This window comes from Propithecus coquereli, unplaced genomic scaffold (genome assembly GCF_000956105.1).
Source record: "Propithecus coquereli isolate 6110/MARCELLA unplaced genomic scaffold, Pcoq_1.0 Scaffold486, whole genome shotgun sequence".
Lineage (NCBI taxonomy): Eukaryota > Metazoa > Chordata > Mammalia > Primates > Indriidae > Propithecus > Propithecus coquereli.
In genome coordinates this window covers 1,059,645-1,083,703 of record NW_012150685.1, presented here as the reverse complement: position 1 = coordinate 1,083,703, position 24,059 = coordinate 1,059,645, and the positions used below count along the sequence as shown (strand labels likewise).

At 37.2% G+C, this 24,059-nt stretch overlaps 1 protein-coding gene across 4 annotated transcripts in view; it reads right to left on the bottom strand.

The window, feature by feature from the left end:
• MITF (microphthalmia-associated transcription factor) overlaps positions 1-24,059 on the bottom strand; it is a 215,292-nt gene that overhangs the window by 65,734 nt on the left and 125,499 nt on the right. For all 4 annotated transcript variants that reach the window (XM_012655777.1, XM_012655776.1, XM_012655779.1 and 1 more), the window contains exon 2: positions 16,967-17,216. In XM_012655777.1, the coding sequence (XP_012511231.1) occupies positions 16,967-17,216 (250 nt within the window). The remainder of the gene's footprint in view (positions 1-16,966; positions 17,217-24,059) is intronic.

Genomic DNA, 24,059 nt, shown 5'->3' with positions numbered 1-24,059 from the left:
GCAGGATGTGGACCATGGACATTGTCTGTCAACTCGTGGTATAGACTAATTTCTAACTTTCTACTGTGTTCACTTTTCTTCTACGTGAAATGTGTATTATATTATGCCTTCTGCCTTCTCCATTTCGTCTAACAATGTTCTATTCATTTAACCCCTTAACTTTTTTTAACCAGTGCTTTCTTGTCTTCTAAGACTTCTGAAACCAATGCTTTTGTCGTTTATTCCCCAAATCTTTTTGATTGACTCCCCATCTCCAACTGTATTTCTCTAAAACTGACACCCCCACCTCCACCAGCTCCCAGAAAAGTCTACCTTAGCATCCCTCTTCTTCTCTAAAAGGAAAATAAATTGAACACACAAATGGCACCAAAAGCAAACACATGCTGTAAGTGGCTGCCCTACACCAACTGCATCCAATCCAAGCTCCTGGCCCCTGCTCACGCATCAGCTTCAGTTCCCAATACCCTCTCGGTCCCACCTTCTGTAACACTACCTTGCATTCACAACAAAATCTGGAATACGTATTGTTGCTTCATTCCTCTCCTAATGCCATGCTCTCTCAACCTAGTCTTTGGAGTATAACCCTACTTCTTTCAAGTTTCCACTCAACATTAACCGCTTCAGGAATATGCCCCGGACCTTTTGAGACTGAACTGCAGTTCCTCTGTGTGCCCACGGCACTGCCCCGCAAGGGAGACCAATTGCCTTCGTTGTTGGAGAAGTAAAAAATTCGGTGTTAGAAGAGTTCAGTAGCACTGGCTAATATTGATTGAGTGCTTTCCTAATGGTCCTTCAAGATTCAACTCAAAGACAACCAGTTCGGGAGCTGTGCTATGTACTTTACATACATGAATTCATTTAACTGCCCCTACTCTGAAGTTGATTAAGGTTGTTTCTGCTCTAACTGCATCTATACAGTCCTGAGAAAACATCACATTCTATAAAAATCACATAGTGTGCATAAGAAGGCATATAGGAAAAAAGAATGTCAGGGCAGACCCCTGAAAACCTACAAACCTTTGTAACCAGAGCACGAATAACAACAATCAGTAAACCCTAATTCAACACCAGCTGGTTAAATATCTACTGGCATCAGTAGCGGGCATCATAGACAGCCTGAAACACTGAGACTCCTGCTTCCTCCTCTCTCAAAAGGTAGATCATGGATGGCAAGTGCTTCTAATGTTGATCATTTTTAAAAAATTAAAATCTGATCCTGGATCCAGCCTTGTTTGCAAGTGCACGGTGTGAGCACAGAGAGCAATGTCTTTGCAGGGCTGCCTCTGCACTCTCAACTTCTCCAGGGAGCAGAGCCCGTGGAAAGTCAAGTAGTTCTTGAAGCTCAGATCCCACTAAACCTGCAGGAGGGGCAGATGCTTTGTAGACACTAGCCTGCTTTTCTTAAGGCCTTCATCTATGGTTAAGGCCATCTTATCACACCTTTAAAGATGATAAAGCTTTCCTCTGACTGCTTCAAACATTAACATGCTGTGGGACATGAACCAAAAGGAATTTCATGTTGTACTCATATGACTTTCTTATTTATCAACAACATTTGAGGTTTTCATATTAAAGAAGCACACTGCAGCAGAACAGGATGTGCCCATTTTACAGAGGAGGAAACTAAGGTTTAGACTAGAGACTAAGCACCTACCCAGGATTATCTAAGGACAGAGCTAGGATTCAAAGTCAGGCCATGTAATTCCAGATTCGTGCATTTAAAGAAGGAAGGGAGGGAGGGAAGGAGAGAGGGAGGGATAATATCATCTATAAAGGTGTTCTCCAAGAGGGAAAAAGAGGAAAAGCTGAAAGATCACTGAAAAAGGAAAGCTGTTGAGAGAAAAATAGTCCACACACACACACACACCCCCCCACACCCACAAAACACAGCCTGTCTTAAGGAGAGAACTAAAATCAGTGTTAATATACAAGCTCAAAGAAAGTGAGGATAATATATAGAGAAGTGAAGTACATTTTAAATCCCCCTTCTCCTGTCCTCATATTCACTGACCAAACATAAAAAAAAAATCCTAGTCTCTATTTGTTTTTTCCTTAATAAAGGAATAAATAAAAGCTACGTAACATCCTGTGATCAAAAATTGTGTCAAAGATGAATTTTATTATAACATTAGAGATTTAGTAAACCTGAGAATTAAATATTTAATATGGATTTTAAGACATTCATATAAATAAACTCATAGCAGATTGGCTGACTGCCTCATTGTCTATTCCTAATAAGTCTGTGTTCAATCTCTGCTTAAAAAACCTTCAGGAAAGTCTCAGAAATGCAGTAAGTAATAGCTAGGTGTAACGGTGTTTTTATAATTAGCAAAATACACTTAGAAAAAATAATAGAATGTCTAAATAACGATAAAGGAGGTTTTCCTGACTCACTTGTTGCCACCCTTAAGGAGAAACTGGTGACTTAAACTGTAAGTATTATATACATTGAAGTTCGTTATCATGACAAGTATTCTATGTATCTAATACTTAAAACAAACCTAATGTTTCTTTCGAGGGCTTTTAAAGTCCTTTGTTGCTTTCATCTTAACGCCAATAAAACTCCGGTGCTCTGTAGGTAAGTGCCTCTCAAGGAAAAAGAAAACAGTTCATTGAATGTCAGGGCTAGGAGGAAAGTCTGAGACTACGCAGATGGAAAGGAAGTGACTTCCCCAAGGTCATACGCCAGGTCCACGCAGAGGCATGTTTTGATTTCATGGCTGTAGTATCAATTTTAAAGTAGTGAATTTTGCAAGATCGGTTGAAGAGAAAAGATAGTATATATCATGGAAGTAAGATAAATGGTTTAATAGCAAAAATAAAGATCAGCAAAGTAGTTAGCATTGCCTACAGAACACTCGAGGTGACACGTTTCTAAAAGGTAAAAAATTAAAAGATTAAATTTGCACATAAATTATAAGAGATGGGGGGGTGTTGGAGTAGGATAGCAGGATCTTAGATCAGAAAAAAAAAATGGGAGGAAGAAATCAGGTAATTCCAGAGCAAATGAATCAAAACACTGAGAGACTAGATAACAATGATTATGGAATTTGATTAGCGATGAAAACTCTCTGAACACAGATCATTTGTTTCCATCAGTTGACTGGTTCTGTAATGTGGGCTTAGGGCTGAGAAGCTGTGATTAAATGTATTTGGAACCTCTACTTGCCTAAAAATGATAATGCTTTAACAAATGAACAGTTAAAATCATGTTTGGGTACTCACATTAACCACAGTTCCAGAATCAAAATTGTTGGCTTCTTGGCTTATAAGTAAAAGTTTAACTGCAGAACCAGGAAATATTTTGACAGCCTGATGTCTATGAATTTTTCTTGAAAATTTAACCCCAATTTTTACCACTTTTCCCAGAATTTTCTATAAATAAGGATTTAACTGTTGCCTAATTTGGCTGTCAATCATCAAAACAACTTCTAAGACTTTTAAGTAACGAGTGTAATTGTGGGGGAAGTTAAAAACCATGGCCAAGTATCTCACTATTCCCCTTCCCCCCAAAAAATTAGTATTAGAACCTACATAGCCAGGCAGTTTTGAAGAATTAAAATTCCTTCCTGCTGAAATACAATAATAATTGGTTAAAAGAATCTTTATACATCCCATGCATCTCTAGAGAAATTAACACTAGACTGTAGGTAAAATCAACTTTCCTGACCTTTTGCCAAAGCATTAACCTTTTAGTCATTTCTCAAGAACCCATTATGTGGCTCAATTACTGTGGACTGTGCGTCTCCAGTTGAAATGCTCATGACAGTGATCAGCATTAAAAAGTATTGTGCCAGGCACCATGCTAAGTGCTTTGCAAGCATCATGTCACTTACTTCTCACAGCAATACCATGAGCTGGGGACTTTATTATCCCCAGACAAGGGAATTGAGGTTTGGAAAGGATGTGGACACTGCACATCTAACTCTGGAGCCCATGCCCTTAAACATGTACACTGCAACCAAATAGCAGGTGTAGTGCATAATCAAACGCCTTTGGGCCATTCTTTGGGTGAATTTTAATTGAGAAATGGAAACCCTAAGAGAAAAGCAAAGAAGGTCTAGGAAACAAGGTTCATGATCCAGTGCAGAAGTCTCCAGTGGGCATCTTAGGGTGGTTTCTGATTTTCTCCTCTTACTAGTGGACTATAAGCATGAAGAGGGAGGTAAGAAGGCAAGAAAGCAACTGGTGTCTTCTGGTGCAAGAAAAGTGTACTTCATGGTTCACACAGGAGCCGTGCCTCTTCTAGGGTTGGGCTTGGGGTGGCGTGCTGGATGTGCATGTTAAACACACCAGCATCAGAAAGAGTTGGTCTTTCCCGTGGAGCTTCCTAAAATGACCGTTTGTTTTATTCCAACCAGAGGGGCAAGCTGGCCACATGCACTGGATATATTGCCTTCAGGCATAAAACTAATACAAAAAAAGAAAAGAGAAAGGAAGAAAAACACTTCCTCTTGATGTCAATGCTGCAGTGTAAAAGGCAAAGTCAAGACTCTGCCACGTCAGTAGAAAGGCCTTTGATGTCAGAGACTGGCCATCAAAGGCCTGCTGCTTGTGAAATTATAGATGTCAGGGCTCTGCAGACTCTGAAAGGCCCATTTTGTGTTACCATTTGACTAAATCCAATTTTTTTAAGAAACAGTAGATTCCAAAAGTAGAATTTAAATAACCCCTGATAGCTTAAAAAAATTTTTTTTCCTAAAGAGAAGTAAGTGGTTTTTTACTTCAGAGGAGCAGGCAGAGCGCAGAGGATTTTCAAGGCAGGGAAAATACTGTGTACGACACCGTAATGGTGGACACACGTCATTATATATCTTTCCAGATTCATTGAGTGTACAACACCAACAGTGAACACTAATATAAAGTACGGACTTTGCGGGATAATGATGTGTCAATATAGGCTCATTCACGGCAACAGACATCCCTCTCTGGTGCGGATGGTGACAATGGAGAAGGCCGTGTGGGCACAGGGGACACAGGAAATCTCTGCACCTTTCTCTCCATTTCGCTGTAAACCTAAAACTGCTCTTATAATAAAGTATTTTTTAAGTAACTTGTAATCAGGTTTAAAAATCAAATATTTCAAGGCCCCATTTGATTAGGAGCTGTGCTTTTGGTTTTTGTTGATCAAGAAAATGCCTAAAAATAAGGAAAAAATGGAATGCATGGCTTTGGTATCATTTTGTACTTTGTTTATCACAGCAGCATCTACATTTATTTGAAAAAGAGATGTGTGGTATATATGTGAAGTATAGATCTAATTTACAAAGGTTTGTAGACAAATGGATTCATTGATCCCTTAGAGCTCCTGGAAAGGCCCAGTGGTTTCAGTAGCTTAAAGCCAGAACCACCAAAACAAGTAAGTTTAGAGTTTCTTATAGTTGCTTTATCCTCAACTTACCTCCTCAAGATTTGACAGAATTAATCTATTTTTATCAACTTCGCATAAATATATGCATTTATTATAGAATATATCCCCATGTACAAAATGCCCTAAATAGCTGTTAGGTATTTTACAACTTCCAATGATCAATGGAATTTACATTTATATTGGGGTCCCAGGTGATGTAGGGGCTGCAGATTCTAGACCTACTTTGAGAACCACTGAGCTACAGGATACTTAATATCTTTTTTTTTTTTTAAGAGATGGGGCCTTGCTCTGTCACCCAGGCTGGAGTGCAGTGGCACGATCATAGCTGTCCCCAACCTTGAATTCCTATACACAAGCAATCCTGCCTTAGTCTCCTGAGTAGCTGGGACTAAAGGCACACACCATCATGCCTGACTAATTTTTTTTTTTTAATTTCTTGTAGAGAGGAGGTCTTAAGGTCTCACTATGTTGCCCAGGTTGGTCTCCAATTCCTGGCCTCAAGAAAATCTCTGGTTAAATTCTAAACACCTTAGCTTCATGTCAAACTAATGAACGAAGATTTTATATCAAAATAAAGGTCCTTTCAGAATGTTCAATCTGTCTTCCCTATCTATGAGATACCAGTAGTCCTCAGTGTCATAAAAATGTGTACAATTACCCATATTCATAACACTGTTATGAATTCTATCAAGATTATGCTAATTAATGAATTGAAAAAAATCTTTAGGTATGTGACTTTATTATAATACCAACCGGGAAAGCTACTCGGAAACGAAAATCAACATTGCAATGGACTGAATGTTTATTAACATACTATTTGAAGATGATAAGAAAATATTAAAATAAATAATGAACACTGAGAAAATATACATGACTCCAAACTAAGAAAATCATGATACCTGACAACGTAATCATTTTTCTTTCTGGAAGTCATAGCATAGTTAGCATTTTTGTTCTCTTGGCTTTCTTGTCTGTTGTAATTGCACAAGAATGCGACTTTATAGGCTCTTAGTATTATGTGAAGAACACATTAAATCTCTCCAACACAGTTTACTAATTCCAATATAATCAACTTATTGTTTTCGTTAGAAATGACAAAGTGCCTAAAAAAATATAAATTACCATTTTAGGAATTATTTCTGGTTTCATAAATGATAAAAAATTACTATCAAAACAGAAAACTTGGGTGCCTGGTGAATAAGAAAAGAACTGTTTCACTGTAGTATGAGTTATGCTGAAATTTCCTAAAATTACACTGTAAGTTAACTAAGAAAGAAAATCACCTCAGCGACATTAGTGTAAATAAAAATCGTATATAAAATTCCACCAAAAAAACCCCCAATTTTTAATATCCTTCACGTTAACTAAGCTACTTTGGAATGTATATTAAAGAACAACCTAGGATTAACTAATATCCTTGTCCCTCAACGTCTGTTTTGCACCAAGAACACTGATGGAATGCTTATATATTTCCAAGGTTTTAGACATCTTTAACACGCTGGACAGGTGCTATGTAAGTGTGACATGTGTAGGTCTGAAAAGAACCTGGATTGAGAGTATGAATAAGACGGTGACTCACAAGTCAAGAGCTGTCGCCACCCTCAAGCCTGACTGGAAGGCTACTGGCAGAGACAAGTCAAAATGCCATGTTGCCAAAGGTGACTCTCCTACCAGGGGCTGTTTTTGACAGGAAATATCAACCATACATGAGATATGTCAGCTAATCCAGGCTCCAAATTGAAAATAACGACTAAAATTTTGTTTGTTTGTTTTCTTTGAGGGGGTATAAAAAACAATAGTATTTGGTAAGTATAATACTGGCATATGAAGATAGCAATTTGGAGATGATGATAATAATTACTATATTCAGATTATTAATAATTATAGATTATTATGTTACTTATCATCAATCATAATAAAGCAGAATCCTTTTTTGAGCACTGTCCATCCACCCAGCACTGTGCTAAATGCCTTAGATCTGCACTGCCCAGGGCAAAGGCCACAGGCCACGTGTGGCTGCTGAGCTCTGGACATGTGGCTAGTTCAGATAAGGAACTGAAATTTTTTATATATTATTTAATTTAAATCAACATTTATGGCCAGGTGCAGTGGCTCACGTCTGTAATCCTAGCAATCTGGGAGGCCGAGGCAGGAGGATCGCTCAAGGTCAGGAGTTGGAGACCAGCCTGAGCAAGAGCAAGACCCTATCTTTACTAAAAATGGAAAGAAATTATCTGGATAACTAAAAATATATACAGAAAAAATTAGCAGGCATGGTGGCACATGCCTATAGTCCTAGCTACTCAGGAGGCTGAGGCAGAAGGATTGCTTGAGCCCAGGAGTTCGAGGTTGCTGTGAGCTAGGCTGACATCACGGCCCTCTAGCCCGGGCAACAGAATGAGACTCTGTTTCAAAAAAAAAAAAAATTTAAGAACATAGGCAACTTAGTTATTGGCAATCTTTTAAATATGTTTGAAACAAATTAAGTATATGAATCTACTTTTTCAACTGCAAATTTTATAAAATCTAAATACAGGTCAAGTAATTCTGATGAAAATTCAGTGCTCAAATTGAGATGTGCTGGAGTTCTAAAATACACACCTAATTTTGAAGATAGTATGAAAGACCTAATACAAAGACTTAGTATGAAAAAAGAATGCAAAAAATCTTGGTAATATCAATAATTTTTATATTGATTACATGTTGAAACAATAATATTTTAGAAATACTGTGTTAAATAAAATATACTAAAAGTAATGTCACTTATTTCTTTTTACTGCTTTTAATGAGAGTACTAGAAAATCTGAATTTACGCACATGGCTCACATTCAATTTTTACTAGATGGCACTACTTTGGTGAATTATCTCATTTAACTCTCAAGAAAGCTCCCCAGAGCAGGCACTATTACCCCCATTTTATAAATGTGAACACTGAGGCCCAGAGAGAACAGGAAACGTGCCCAAATTCACACAGTGAAGTACCCAAGTCAGCCTAACTCCTAGATTTTCAACAAGGAGGCCGATTATAGTCACATCTTAGAGCATAATGAGGTATACCACTTAGCATTAATGGGAATTTGGCATCCAAATTATAATTTACTATGGTGCTTGGATACCAGGACTACAAGGCCAAAGTCATAAGGTTCTGTTCTTCTCATAAATTAAATCTTTTAAGATTAACCTGGCTGTCATAAATATCACCAAACATTTAACAATGCAAAAAAAAAAAAAAAAACTCCAAAGGCCACTACTACGGCCTGTCTTACCAGACGAAGGATTCAAATTAAATTCCATCAAACCACACTGAGCCAATATACTTTGACAAGCACCTCACATCCAAACCTCTAAGAGACTGGATTTTTGTTTTGTTTTGTTTTAAATTTGCTCCCCCTTTCTCTTCACCAAGACACAAAAGAAAGCCCAATAAAATGCTGAATGGGGGTAAAGGAAAATGCAACAAAGTTAATAGGGGATGATAGATGGCCCTTCAGAATTTGTAAAAACACAAAAACAAGAGGGCGCATTTCCATCACTGCACAATATTGCTTTTGTTTAAGAGCCAAGTCCCAGTCTTGAAACGTGTGGGTAATAAATCAGCAGGCATTATTTTAAATCAACCGGTTTTATAAAATAAGCCAAGAGTTGAAAGAGGCAGGACTAATTACCAACATTCCTTGATGAATTACTTAGCGGCGTGTGCTAAATCGATGTACGTCTACGTCTTGATCCCCAATTTTATCCTGTACTTATTTCCCAGGAGGTAAAAAGAACATGTGGCTAATTAAGGCACCGATCTCCACAGCCAGAAGTACTCAAGGTAAGATTTCTTTCAAAAAAAAAAAAAAAAGAAAGGTTCTTTGCCTGGTACTTATTAATCTAATTTTTACTACTTCACTAGAAAAACAGAGCTAATCTTGTCACCTTTAGGCAGTCTGAACTACCATGCAGTGTTCAGAAAAAATGTTACATATTTGTAATTTAGCCAATAAGAATTTCTTAAGCTTTTCCTAACCGGCAGGAATGTCTCTGGTTTGTCACTTCTAATTAAGTCTCAACAAAATTTCCAGCCCCTAAATTTTAATCATACAAAACCCAGAGCCAACAGGGGAGATTACAACAAATTTATGGGTGGTAAGGTAGTAGAAATTTGAATGCTGCTTTTCATTGTGGGCCTCTTAACTACTTTTTAAAATTATTCACAACTGGGTGGGTGTTTCAAATCCTTTTGCTCATTTTTAATTTTCAGGATTCCTATACCTTGTTATCTCTCTTCTAGGAAAGGCCGCTAGAGTTACATAATGTGCATAAGTCACCTGACAAAAGAATTGTGTGCTCCTCCGAAAGTTGTGGGTGACTCTTACATAAAATCCATTAGAAACATCCACTTTAATTACATGAAGAACCCAAGCATATGCTCTCCTAGTTAAAAATAAATAAAGCCTTTGACTATACCAGCACCTCCAATCCCAATACTCATTCCAGAGATAACTAGTGGAAACAATTTGGTACAGATTCATTTGAATTCTTTTCTAGAACATTCCCTATTTCTTAAAAGAGTGATTAAAACAATTTCTTTTCTAGGACCATTTCCTACTTTAACAGACCCCCCGACTTTATCTGATTCATATGTTCCAATTGTGATACATTTTTTCACTAGGTTATAAATTACTTACACAAAAACATTTAACTTTATAAACAAGATCTGAAAGACTGACTTATTATTGGGAGCTAAATTTTTCTTAAAGTTCAGGCTGATATTCTGAGAAGTCAATAAAAAGAGACACATTCAGGGCAAAAGCCAATATTCCAGTACTGATTGCAGCTATAACCTTGAGTAAAGCCGCTGTACTGATTTACATATTTTTTAACACAGATCCTACCCACTTATTTTAGTAGGGCAAAGTTAAAATTAGATTTTGCTTACATGTGTCCGCAATGTCTGTTCAAAAGCATACCTATAGAAGGTAGCCAATCAGTGCTCTTTCAAATCTACATCCTTTCTTTAATTATTGGGATTAAGTAGGTAACATTTATGAAGGAGACTCATGACCTTTACATAGAATAATGTAAGATTTATTACCACTGACATTCACTTAAAAGCAAATAGAAAAATAGCCAAATGTGTAGTTCCAGTTTAAGTGCTAAAATATAGCAAATGTTCAGGGGGTTTGCAGGAAGAAAAACTAAACATGCAACTATAATTTCAGGAGAAAATTCATATTAAAAGAAGTATGTGAGTCTATCAAATTGAATATTTCAAAAATCATTTACAATATAAATATATTGTTAAAATACATAAAACTATAAAGCATATGAATTGTGATGGACTGGGCCATCAAGATCTTTAGAACATAAGTGATCTTGAGTTATGATTTAGGATGTTGTTAGAGAAACTTTCACATTGTGCTTCTTAACGCACAATGATGACTATCACTAAACCATAAATCCATGTGGCCAGGCAGTCTTTTTATATAGTAAAAACACATCTAGTTCTTTTATGTGGCGTATTGTGGAGATTCATGGAGCTACTTTAATTATTCTATAGAGAAGACCCTTACTAATTCCAAATGCCTAAGATCTTGTATCTTTCCATGAAGCCGGCGAGACTCCCTCTGCAGTTTCTCTCTGACCTCCCACTTTGCTCTAACATATTCCGTCATATATTCTGGTGAGTCTTCAGAAATGTTTGGAGTATATCCTTAAGCTCTGCAGAAAACACAGGTGACAGCAGGTGTGTGGTTATATGTAAACACGGTAGGGTGTGGAGTCTGACTATGTTACCAGGGGCCAGTAATAACCTCTGTATGCCTCAGTTTCCCTATCTGGAAGACGAGGCTTATCCTACCTGTTCCATAGTGTTGCTAAAAGGATAAATGAGCAAGAGGATATGAAAGTGTTCATTCTACCACCCCAAACACCCCATAATTAATTTCCATGTAGTCAAGGAGGCACCATTGCCTTTTCTCTTCCAAGTTGCTTTAGGGAGAACCCCATTCACACCAGTAATTCCTACAAAGGTTTTAAGCCACGGCCTGAAGCTCTGTAATAAACATTTGCTATAGGCCTGCCCCAGACTCCCATGTCATTGGAGAGGTTGAACATTGCTACCTCTCCCAAAAATCAAAGCAAAGATGACTTTCTTCAGCCAGCATTTCATTACTAGTCACTAAAAGTAGTGCAGACAGAAAAACCAAGTCTAACATTAATCGCTAAGCACTCATTGAGATTCTTGTACTATCAAGCCTGTGTTAAATTTGACTTTACCAATGGAAGCCAACTCTAGGGAGCACCTTCTTGCACCAGCCCTGAGACAACTAAATCCTTAACTGCAGGGAGTGGGAAAGCAGCCTGAGAAGCAAATGGGCTGCCAGTCAGTGCCCTGCAAGCTGGTACACACTAGTACACCAGAACAATCAAACCGCTTTCGAGACATAGAGCAAGAAGTCCCTACTCTGCCTAGGGAAGACTGAAGCCTAAAGCAGTATTCTCAAAAATAGAGACAACCCAGTAAGAGAAAAAATTCTATTTTGTTTGTTCCATTTGCAAATGTCAATAAAGAGAAATAGAGGGTTTATCTCTACCTGATCAAAACTGCTTAATATATTCCATCAGACCTCACTCCCACAAAAGGCAATTAACTGTAAGGATGAAAAATGGAAATGCCAGGAAGGCTGCACCCCAAACTGTTAACAGCAGTTCCCTGCAGAAAGCGTGATGCAGAGGCAGCGGCTGTAGGCAGGAACGGTTTCCTGTTGGATTATTCTTCCACATTGTTTCAATCTGTTAAAAGTTAACAGGTATTGTCTGCAATTAAAAAATCAATAAAATGAGTTTTAAAGAGAGATAAAATTACCTTATGTGTGGCATTGAATGATTTTGAATCATTCAACGACTACAAGGAAATGAGGTCTCTGGGAGGATAAAGAGCTGTTTGTGGAACCTGGAAACTGAGTCCCTTTTTCCCCCTGAATGAAAACGTGGCCTTGCAGACACCGAATTGGATCAAAAACAAAAGTACACCCATGTTTATAAATGATCCCTGAAATCAAGGCTGACAGACTGTTTGTGTAAGTCACATTACCGGTAACACAAGTATATGGTGGCCCATGTAAGAATGGACTATGGTACTAGAAGAAATCTCACACATAGCAGGTCCTTATCTTATGCGGACAACACCTATAGCAACAGATCCCCTAACAAAGGGGACCAAGGCAAGCTGATCTGAGATATGCTGCATCTGCTCTGGCTTCTTGCAGCCACCATGATGCTATTCAGGATTCGTACTCTCGGCTAAATAAATCGGAAACAAAGTCTAAAAGTTTGGGTGGGAGAAATCCCTTCTGCCAATCTGTAACCCACCAACCTCCCTGTAACTCTATACACTCTTTTTCATGTTTCTGTATTATAACAAAAAAGTCACACCTTGAAAATTCTACTCCATGTAGATTTTGTAATTTACAGAGAGAGACAAGCAATTCAGCCATCAGCCTTTTCCCTCACTCGTGAAATTTCACTGAATGTCGGCTGTGGAACAGGGTGGATGAGGATGTAGAACTTTCATTCCAACCCACTAGAATCTCCATCCAAACAGGGTGCAACACGGATGAAGTCACCACCAAATAAATGCCCAAGTAAATTTAGTTTACAACATAGAAGGTCCTGGCAAAAGGGCTTCTGTATTTGGCAAACAGTAAACATCATTTCTGACTGCAGAGCAATTTGCCCAACTCTTGAGATGATTTGGAAAAAAGGGAAAATTTAAAAATAAATTTCTTCAGACTACTTAAAATAAGATATCCAAAAGTAAATTCCTATAACCAAAAGTTAAATTCATATAGCCTTTCTCCTTAGCAGAACAGAAAAATTCAATGTACAATGTCTTCCAGAGAGCACTTTGCCTTTAAAATTTCAAATTCCAAGGCAAAAGGAAGGAAGGAATGAAGGAAGGAAGAGAAAGAGAATAGAGTGGGAAATCCTTGGCAATTCCTTACAAATTTCTGAACAGAGAAACATTTTCAAACTGCAAACTAATGTTTTCAAGCTATAAACTGTCAGAGTCTGTGTTGGGGAAGGGAGTGGGGAAAGAAATCTTGATGAACTTGGCCAGTCCAGGATCCAAGCAACCAAGTGCTTCTATAATCAATCAAAGTCAGAGAGATGGGACGGTGAAAACAGATGCTTGAGGAGTGTGCAAATGATAACTCGGTGGCTGGTATCATAACGCTTCTTTAGCTGTCAGGCCTGACAAATCTACAAGGTCTGTCCCTGGTTACTCTGCTTTTGTTTGAAAGAAGCTAAATCAAATTTCAAACCTCAGGTTTGTATGACTCACATGTCAACAAATCCACCTGGAGAAGAAACCACTTCAATTAATAGTTCCTAATGATTTTTTTTTTTTAATTCACAGTTCGAAATACAGAGTGTGCTCACTGCTGCGGAAAAAGGCATCATGCACTCCAAATGTTGGTTAACTTACGGTAAAGAAGCATCCTTAAATTACAGTACCCAACTAAATAAAGTTGTTCTGGAGAAACTTAGAGAATAGCTTTAGTATGTAAATATACAGCAGGAAGATTAAGCATTCCATGTCACTCAAGATAAAAATCAGTAAATTATGAAATCAATATAAGAACCAGAGGCCAGTCCTGCAAAGCTTTACAAACTTACTGACTGACTGATGACCATGTATTGAGGAACGCATGATGCAAATTTCTGACATCTAATATGAATTCTGACTCGTCCTAAGTTTGCCAGATTTCGACAATTTTTAAACATGCTTTATAAAGCTTCATATTTTAAGTTTAACTCTGCCAAAGAAAGGGATTAACCTCGAAATACTAATTTAGCTTTTCGAAATCCGTCATTCAACCCACAGAGAGTAGAATGCAGGTAACTTAAGTGTGTGTGAGACAGCAAGAGAGAGACAGAGACAAAGAGAGAGAAAACTAAACTATGACCTTTCTTCTATCAGTTTCTTGCAAACCAGTTGGCAGATGGAAGGATTTAACCAGATTTTCTAGCACATGCTAGCGTGTCTAATTGTACACATCTTCCTCCACTAAGAAGCAGGTATGCTCTGTTTTAGCAATTTAAACCTTTAAAAATTAAATGAAAAATTTACTCAGGCTGTATTATGAGAAAATATTTATTCAATATAATCTGCATGATAATGCACTCAATTAGTATACTTGGTTTTACCATTTTAGGAAAATGTGTATTTGTGGAAAAATGGTCCACGATTAAGTAAATTAATTATTTTGCTATTAACTACTTATTTAATAAAACTATGCTTATGATTTTAAAACTATAAAAAGAAAAGAAAAAATGACCACCTTTCTCTCATTTATCTTTCTATAATAAGTATTCCATAATAATATTTTTATACATAAAACTTCTGAAAATATGCAAACCATTTTTATAAAGTAGTAAGTCTTTAAGTATCTGAAGCTATATGATACTCTCTTTTAAAATGTTACTTAAATTTCTTAGAATATCACCTTATATTAAATCATATATTCTTCACTTAAGGGTACTAAAATTTGTCTAAATAGCTATCGAATACGGCTATGCCAACAATTCTTTTTTTTCATTTATATGGCATGCTTCACTAGTTTAAATAATTGAAGTATAAAGAAGCAAAAGTTAAGCAGAGATAAACTATATTCGGCATAAAATAAAAATTCACCAATTACTTATTTTTTAGTTAGGTTATGTATTCCAGCTGTAATAATTTATTTGTGTTTTAACTTTAGACATTTTTCTGGCATACCTAAATTGGGGATTGCAGCTTAGTCCAGTGTTACAAGGCCGGGGCAACATATAAGGAAAAATGGGCATGTTATTCAAACCATTTAATGTAGATTTTAATTGTAATCATTTTCAAAAATAACACATTTAAAGTAATAAAAACATTTAGAAATTATGCCCACTTTTAAGATGATACAGAAATGATGTTTCAACACATTTGTATTTGGGTCATTTCCCCGCCATCACATGTAACTGCCTTAATAGGAATATTGATTTCACTCAATATACTTAAATATAGCTTCAAACATTACCTTCATATTGGACATGAACTCCTGCTCACCCAAATTCATGTTAACTCTTTTAAAATTTGCCCTTCAGATTAAAATAGTAAACTATTACGACTAATAAAATACATATTTCTCCACATCTTATTACTATGAATTCATACAACTTTAAACAACCAAAAGTATAGACAGAACATTTATGATTCTTACACAGGCTAACTTAAATCTTAAATAAATCTTATGTCTATAATAACTCAGTGATTGTCAATTTTCACCCAAGCAGAACAGAAAGATTCAATGTATAATCTATCCCAGAGAAAAAAACCTTGGCTTTACTTGAAAGGGGGAAAAAAAAAAGAGTAAAAGATCCATTAATTCTGGCAGTATCCAGAATTTCAAACAATCACATTACAGTAAAATTTTATGCTAAACCATAAGGAACATTTTTGCCCTAACAGAATTTCAGTTGGTTTCTCTATCAAAAAGTTCCATTAGTCCATCACTACATTTTAAAAGAGTCTTTACAAAGAAAAAATAATTGACGTTAAATTTGTTTTTAAAGAATCCCTTTCCTACTTCCTGGTAAGGATTACATATTGATTTCTGATTATAAAACATCATCTCTCTATTTGCTTTAGTAGTAAACTTTAAATAGTGGGAGACGTTTTTTTTCTGAGCACCCAAATCAATGCAAAGACCAATAATGAATCACCAGCATGTAAAGTTCACATTGTTTAATGAACAGTAACACTTGGGACTCTTCAGAAAGAATTCACTGGGTAAGTAGATAAAAAAATTAAAAATGAATAAAAAGTAAGGAAGTTCCCCTACTTTAACTTGCCTTGAATCAGTCATATTCAAGAATTGAAATGTTTATCTTTAAACAAGGAGTATCTCCTTCTGTGATGTGGAAGACATGTGGGAGATGGAATTCTATTCTTAGACTTGTTACTATTTCCCCTAGTAATTAGGAAGCTATATGTCCCTGATAGAATGATGCTAACAAGCTCCTGCAGTTTCTACTCTAGCAAGAAATCAAAGAGACCCAAAGCAGGCTACTCGCTTCAGTAAAAGGATTATGCAGTCTGGTTATTAAAGCGCAGAGAGCTCTTCTCCAGTTTTACATCTGAAGAGACTTTCTAAAAGACTTTCAGATTCTATAGTCAACATTATCTGCTAAATAAAGAGAAAATTAAAGAGTCGTCATGAAATGTATTTAAGAAAAATATATATAAAATTATTAGACGAGCTCTGTTTCAGATAACTTGTACATTTTGAAACTTTCCCAAAGAAAGATGGAAAGATGTCATTACAACAAACATCTACTCCTCCTTGCAATTCATCATGGAGCACTGACACTTTTCTCCCACGTATTGAGGGTTACTATTACAGTTACAGTTAGTTTATTTTAAAAGAGAAAACCACATAGGAATCAATGGGGTTGGCATTTAGAAATATGATTCTGATGGGTCAGTATAACCAAATACATATTCAGATAAACACAATACCTTGCAAATGGGAAATGGAAGAAAGTTTGGTCCAACCAACAAGAACACTCACATACCTTAAGGACTTCCATTGGCACCTGGGTGGCAGAGGGTAGGGTGGTGGGCACACTGACGTTGATGGCTGGTGTCTGACTCACGGGCACTCTCTGTTGCATGAACTGGGCCGCCTGCAGCTTCTGCTGCTGCTCCCTGCGCTCCTGCTCCTGCATCTGCTCACGCATGAGTTGCTGGCGTAGCAAGATGCGTGATGTCATACTGGAGGAGCTTATCGGAGGCTTGGAGGCCCCAGGATGCTCCGCGGAACTGCTGTGGGAAAACCAAAAGGCACACAACATTTAGTTTCCTAATGAGACCCTTCGCTTGCACTTTGGGGTATCCTAAATTGCACCAAACTATAAAATGAGCCTGTGCAAATATAATCAAGGCGTAGAGTGGTACTCCACATAATTGAAAATCAAGAGGTGACAGGATTTAAGTCATTAGTAGTTGAATTAAAATAAGTCAGCTTGATTGCACCAGGCATTTTTATCAGGCGGCTTAATTTTTTTTCGACATTTTATCCTGCGCACTACTCATCACCACCAAATATAGCGCCGCCATATGTACTGCCAAGAAGCAGTGTGTCTTAATGGCACCCAAATTTCCACATTTAAAAATAAATTGCTTGATTTGCTGTTTTTTTTTTACAACTGAATCGAACCAAATAACTACTCGTACGTGTTATCTAAATTCCTTAAAGATGTCTAAAATGTTTACTAACAAGGAATTATTTAAAGTAAAGGTGAGTTTTGCCAAGAGGAAACTTTTCTAAGATGTGGGAAGTAAAAATCATTAGTGAAGGAAGCCTTTGGAACAGAATGTTAAATTAACACTGAACTCGACCTCAGTCTTTGGGCAAGAGGGCAGAAGACGAGCTGGTTTGACAACCCAATTCTTCTCCGCCTGGTTTTCTTTGTACCATCTTTTCTTCTGATTCACCTTGGCATGCCCTCTACTATGGGTTCTCTGCACGTTGCCCATGAGGGCTACCATGGCTTTGCTACTCACTCTACCCCAAATTCTTTAAAATGGTGAAACATTAGTCATGAGTTAGGAAAAAAAGACTTCCTAATTTTCTTAAATATGGTTTCTGATTGCTTATCTTGCCAGCTCTATGATGTCGAAAAGAAAAACAACAATAGTTTTTTGCCCACTTACCTGTTTATAAAAATAGGAGGTGTTTTTAAAAATTTCTATTGCATCATTTATATTTTAAAGGCCTACTTCTGGGGGATTTTGTGAGGGTTGAATAAAACAATGCACATAAATTTTCTAGTACAATGAGTACCATGTAGTACTGACTCAATAAATGTTTGCTATTGGTCTTATTATTATCTAGATAATTTCATTGTTTATTTCTCCCAATATTAATTTTTTTTAAAATCTCTGTTTGGGGCAAACAGTACCAAACCTTAGCACCTGGAAATAGAAAAAGAAATATTTGAATAAATATTCACTCTTGAGAAAATCATGCTTCAAGGGAAGTATTTGTACCTTGAACTTCCTTCCTTGAGTATAAACTCCGGTATTGTCTTGATATTCTAATGAAAAGCAAAATAAAGCTTTTAAATCATTGACCATTTTTATGAACTCCTCAAAGATAGGAACCTTCAAACTCTACAGGTAACAAAACATGCTAGAGTATGAAGAAGTGTTGGTTTCACCCTCACACCTTCCCAGAAAAGCTACATAATAACAATTATACTAGCAATTCACTTATTTTCACAATAGGAAATTGGTTCAGTGAATTGTGATCAGTTCATATCATGTAATGCAAGGCAGTCATTAAAAATGGTATAGAATATTTTTATTTATGTCAATAAAACTACACAATATAATGAACTTAGAAAAGCCAGATAGCATACCATAAAATAGCATTTATGGTATGATCTAAGTTTAAAAAAAAAAAAAACTATTCAAGACACGAAAAAGTATGATGATAATGTTACTCTGGGCCATTGCTGGTGTATATATTATTACAATCCTTTAAGAAAACAATGTTATCAAAAAGCTATAAAGCTATTCATACAATTTGATTTGGAAATTTCATTTTGATGGACAAGTTTCCTAAGTACATAAATGTGGAAAAACTGAGATTTACAAAGCTCTTTACAAATTTCAAAATATTTGAATCACCTGCATTTGTGCCATAAGAATGGTTAAGTAAATTATGATGCATGAATTCAATAAAATATTACCTATTTCTTTTAAAAGACTGCACAACTACAGAGCACAGTGGGAAATGCATGCAGTAAGAGTAAATTAAAAAGTATGATTCAAAAGTGTATTTATATTCTGATGTAAAATAAGTATGGTGTGTATATGTACACAAACACCCAAAATGATTAGCAGGGAATCTATAAAGATGATCACAGTTGCAAGAATAAGAATGGAATTACAGGTAAATTTATTTGTATTTCCTTTTTCTCTCCTTAACTACAATAAAGCCATAATATTTTTTTCCAGTGGAAGAATATATGACACTAGACACTAATTTAAGAACATGAAGACATGACTTGAGTGATCACAGTCACCATTTGGCTAGAAGAAAGGAGACTATAGCATAATAGACAGTATTTTGACAATAAGATGGGAAAGTAATGACTGTATCCAGCGTATTGGTTCTCCTGGAAGTCCTCAACAACCCAGAAAACATAAACTCTCCTTCCTTTATTTTTTTTGCTACATTTTCTACAGACACATACAAAATTGAACAATGTTAATACCGTGCTTATTATTTTAATATCAGGCACTCATCCTCACAATAAGAATACCTAGCCATGACTATCCACTTAAAATCATCTTTTCACTTGCTAAGGCTCTACTAAAAGAGCATCAAAAGAAAATGTATTTTCCCACTTTTGAGTATGCGTTCAAAGTTCAAATGTACTTTCCTAAGCCAAGAAGGGGGGCGGGGGCAGCTATCTAAAAATAAATAAATAAATAAGCGGCCTTACTATTCAAAGCCTGTCAGGTTAAAACATTCCCAGAGAGACTGATCCTTTTGATAAAAACAGGAGCAAACCTTTGTGCTGTAGCAAATGCAGCTGTGGGATAATCGTACTAATTAGCTGCTCAAGACAAGTCATTGGCTGTGATACTGGGGGAAAAAATCCTTTCAATTAACAGTAAAGCATTCTTGAGACATCTTAAATTAAAATTACTAGTTATCAACCAAGCTAAGGCTTCCCTTTAAAGTCAACAACAGTATCATTTAAAGCATTTTCTGAAATATCCTGTCGGGGAAAAAAAATTACATATTTATACAATATACCAGTATAAATTTAAATCCCACTAAAGAAAATACAGCAAATATATCTTTATACTTATATAAAGATAGCAAAGCTCAGCTAATTGACGGCGTTTTTAACACATCTTCCCACCAAAAAAAAAAAAAAAGTGCAAAGGAAGCGTTGGAGTCACTTCATCGCACACACTCTCTACGGGATGTTTCCATGTGGTTAAAGATCACTCCCAGATTCTCAGTTTTGCTCTCGATCTTCCAAACATCCCTTTCTCTTAGAAGTAATTGAATCTGCAATTATCACCTTTAGACAAAAAATGAAGATAGCTACACTTCAGTGTTAGCAGGACAAATGAGCATAATGTTTTAAACTCAAAATTGAGGTTTCCGTGATAACATTGCAGGTGGCTACAGAGCTTATGTTTAAAAACGAGGACCTGATGCTGAAGCTACTAATAATACAGCAAGGAGAGACGTCCAAAGGTATTTAATTTTAAAAGCTAACTGAACTCATCCCAAGCCCATGAAGCTCAATCTTTGCTAGATAATCCTAATTCCATGAGTCTGATTCCTTTTAATCAGATTATGTAAAGGTCATTTATTTAACAAATGGCTATTGCCAGGTGCTGGGAATACCTGGTTTCTAATCCCATAGAGTTTAAAGCCACAGTCACATAATTCTTCTGAGATGCCTTAAAATTAAGTCAATTATCTAGATTATAGGACTCTGATGGAGTTCCATGTGGGTAGGTGTGCATCTCCCCACCAGAAATCACCCTTTGAAAGCCAACTGGCGGAGACACAAATGCCTTTACTGGCACTTACCCGAATCACTGAAGTCAGACAGACACACTACACCCCTGAGAGCTGGGAATCCCTCAACACTGACTTAAGGGGGACGCCACCAACTGGACTCAAGTACTAGCTCAGTCACTACTGAGCACAGTCATTTTTAATGAGCCACTCAACCTCTCTGAGCATCCCCAAAACCCAGCCTCTAAATGCGCTGCAGGGATCATGTGAGCTAATGTTAGCTAAATTAAAGTGATCAGCCCCATGGCTGGAATGCAGTATATGGACAATAGGTGGTCACTAAATGTGACCTGAGTCCCTACTTCTGTGGCTGAATTTACATTTTTTGTTTTTGTTGGCCCCAAAAGATTCTTAAGAATTTCTTTTTGCTGATAAAACAGACTGGCTGGGGGCAGTTTCTATAGATTCAGCCTATAAGTTCCTTTTTATTTATGATACAGTAATTTTGCTAAAGATCCATTGGCAGTTTTTAGACAGATATTTTTGTTTGGTTTCATAGACCATTTGGCAGCAGTGAATACTCCTTCCTGCTCCATCCCATCCAACATGTTGACTTCAGTACCAGAAGGACTCTTCAGAACTGTGGTCAGGCCCATTCGAAGCGGGGATGGACCGTGGAAGTAAGTGTTCTGGTCTGAGAATTAGAGATGGGGGTTCACGTCCCAGTGCTTCTGCTAAACAGGTGAGTGATCTTGGGTGTTTTAGTATTAGCTTCCAAACATGGCCCGGTATCAGAATCAACTGCCCAACTTTTGTAGAAATATTAATTCCTGGGCCTTACCTAAACTGAAATCAGAATTTCCAGGAACGAGACTGGGCATTTTTACTTTAGACAAAGTCCTCAGCTCGTTTTTTTTTTTTTTTTTGCAGCCAACCTTTTGCATCTGGAAACCCCTGTATCTTAACCTATGCGTGACGTAGCTTTCTTCTCTGTACATGAGGTTAGTACTGTTGTGCCTTCCTGTGTCTCTACTATGTATTTGACCATCAGCCATGTGCTTTCCCGGACATAAGTGAATTGTACCCCACTGCAAGCAAATGCTAGACTGTGAGTTCCACCATCCAAATGACTGTAATGATCATTACTTTTCACAGAAAAATGCAATGATTTTTTACTTCATGGCTTGTGAGAGAACTGCAGAATAAATTTTCTCTCTCCATCCCTGCAAAACTTTGTCAAATTCTCTGAACTAAATAGGGATTGCCTAAAATTTACAAGACATATTTTCTATGGTCCAGACTTGCACATAAGCTTATAACAAATTGATTCCTTATATCAAAAAGAAGTAGCATGTTTATGGTTTAATATTATTTTTACCATTAATTTTTGAACTATATTCCAGTTACTGGACCATGTCCTGGTCATTGTACTAAGCTTTTTATATTGAGTACAAACTTTAATCCTAACCACAATGCTGAGAGGCAGGTGTATTAAACACTCCCTACAAATAAGGAAAACCAAAGCTCAAAGAGACAGACTAACTTGGCCACAGTCACGGGTTAGTAAACGGTAAAGCTGGACAGTGTCTGAGAAATTGAAGAGAAAGAAATGCAGGCAGAAGTTTAACAGTTCCTTCAGCCTCTCTAGGTTTCAACTGACGACCAGATTTCTGCCTTGGAGGACTGTGATACTGAGACCAAAGACAGATTCATGTGGGCTAGTAAGGGGTATTGGCTTCAATGTCAGGGGAGGGGTGGCCAGACAGATGTTGTTTGGATGCCAGGGCACTGGATTTAATGGAATTTCTGATATAGTTAAGTGGTTGATGAAAGCAGTGGAATAAACTATTTTCATTTAGGAATATGCCAGATAATTCAGAGCCTATGTCAGGAATATACTTACACCATCAAAGAGAAGGAGGCGGCTTTGGAGGTTAAAAATGTAAATTCAGGCCGGCTCGGTGGCTCACGCCTGTAATCCTAGCTCTCTGGGAGGCCGAGGCAGGCGGATTGTTTGAGCTCAGGAGTTCGAAACCAGCCTGAGCAAGAGCGAGACCCCATCTCTACTAAAAATAGAAAATTAATTGGACAACTAAAAATATATAGAAAAAATTAGCCGGGCATGGTGGCGCATGCCTGTAGTCCCAGCTACTCGGGAGGCTGAGACAGGAGGATCGTTTGAGCCCAGGAGTTTGAGGTTGCTGTGAGCGAGGATGACGCCACGGCACTCTAGGCCGGGCAACACAGTGAGACTCTGTCTCAAAAAAAAAAAAAAAAAAAAGTAAATTCAGGCTGGGTGTGGTGGCTTACGCCTGTAATCCTAGCACTTTAGGAGCTAGACAATTGCTTGAGGCCAGGAGTTTGAGACCAGCCTGAGCAATACAGGGAGACTCCATCTCTACAAAAAAAAAGAAAAAAACTAGCCAGGCTTGGTGGCACACGCCTTTCCTACTCAGGAAGCTGAGGTGAGAGATCGCTTGAGCCCAGGAGTTAGAGGCTGCAGGGAGCTATGACCATGCTACCGCACTCCAGCCTGGGCAACCAGGTAAGGCCCTATCTCTAAAAAAAAGAATCTTTTCAAAGAGCTTCCAAGTGCACAAATCAGACTTGGTAAATGGATTTTTTTTTAAATGATAGTCTGGATATATCTAACATTTCAGAGTGATAAGCACTTCTATTATCTCCATCTTTCCATTTCTTCCAAAGTGTGAATTCAGGATGATTTTTTCACCATGTATGGCAGAAGCGAGCACCAATAAGAAATTATATTATCCCTTGTACTTAAAATAGCCGGCAGTATAACCTATATAAATGTGAAAGTACCAGATATCACAGTTTGGCTTTAGATATTGAGATCTTCTGGACCTCTGTCACCACCAAACTTGGGTTTTAGTGGTCAAAAATAATAATAATAATAAAAATCTGCCCAAATTCCATCTTTTTCTGGTAGATAATTAGAAGCTCAGATAATAGATACTTCAGGTTGCTGGCACAGAGAAAATAAAAAGGCTTGTAGGACATGCATGTCTTTCTCCTCTTCTTTCCTTCTGCAAATATTTGAATGCTTTCCAAAGGCCAGATGCTGCTAGACATTCAGAATATCATGGTGCCCA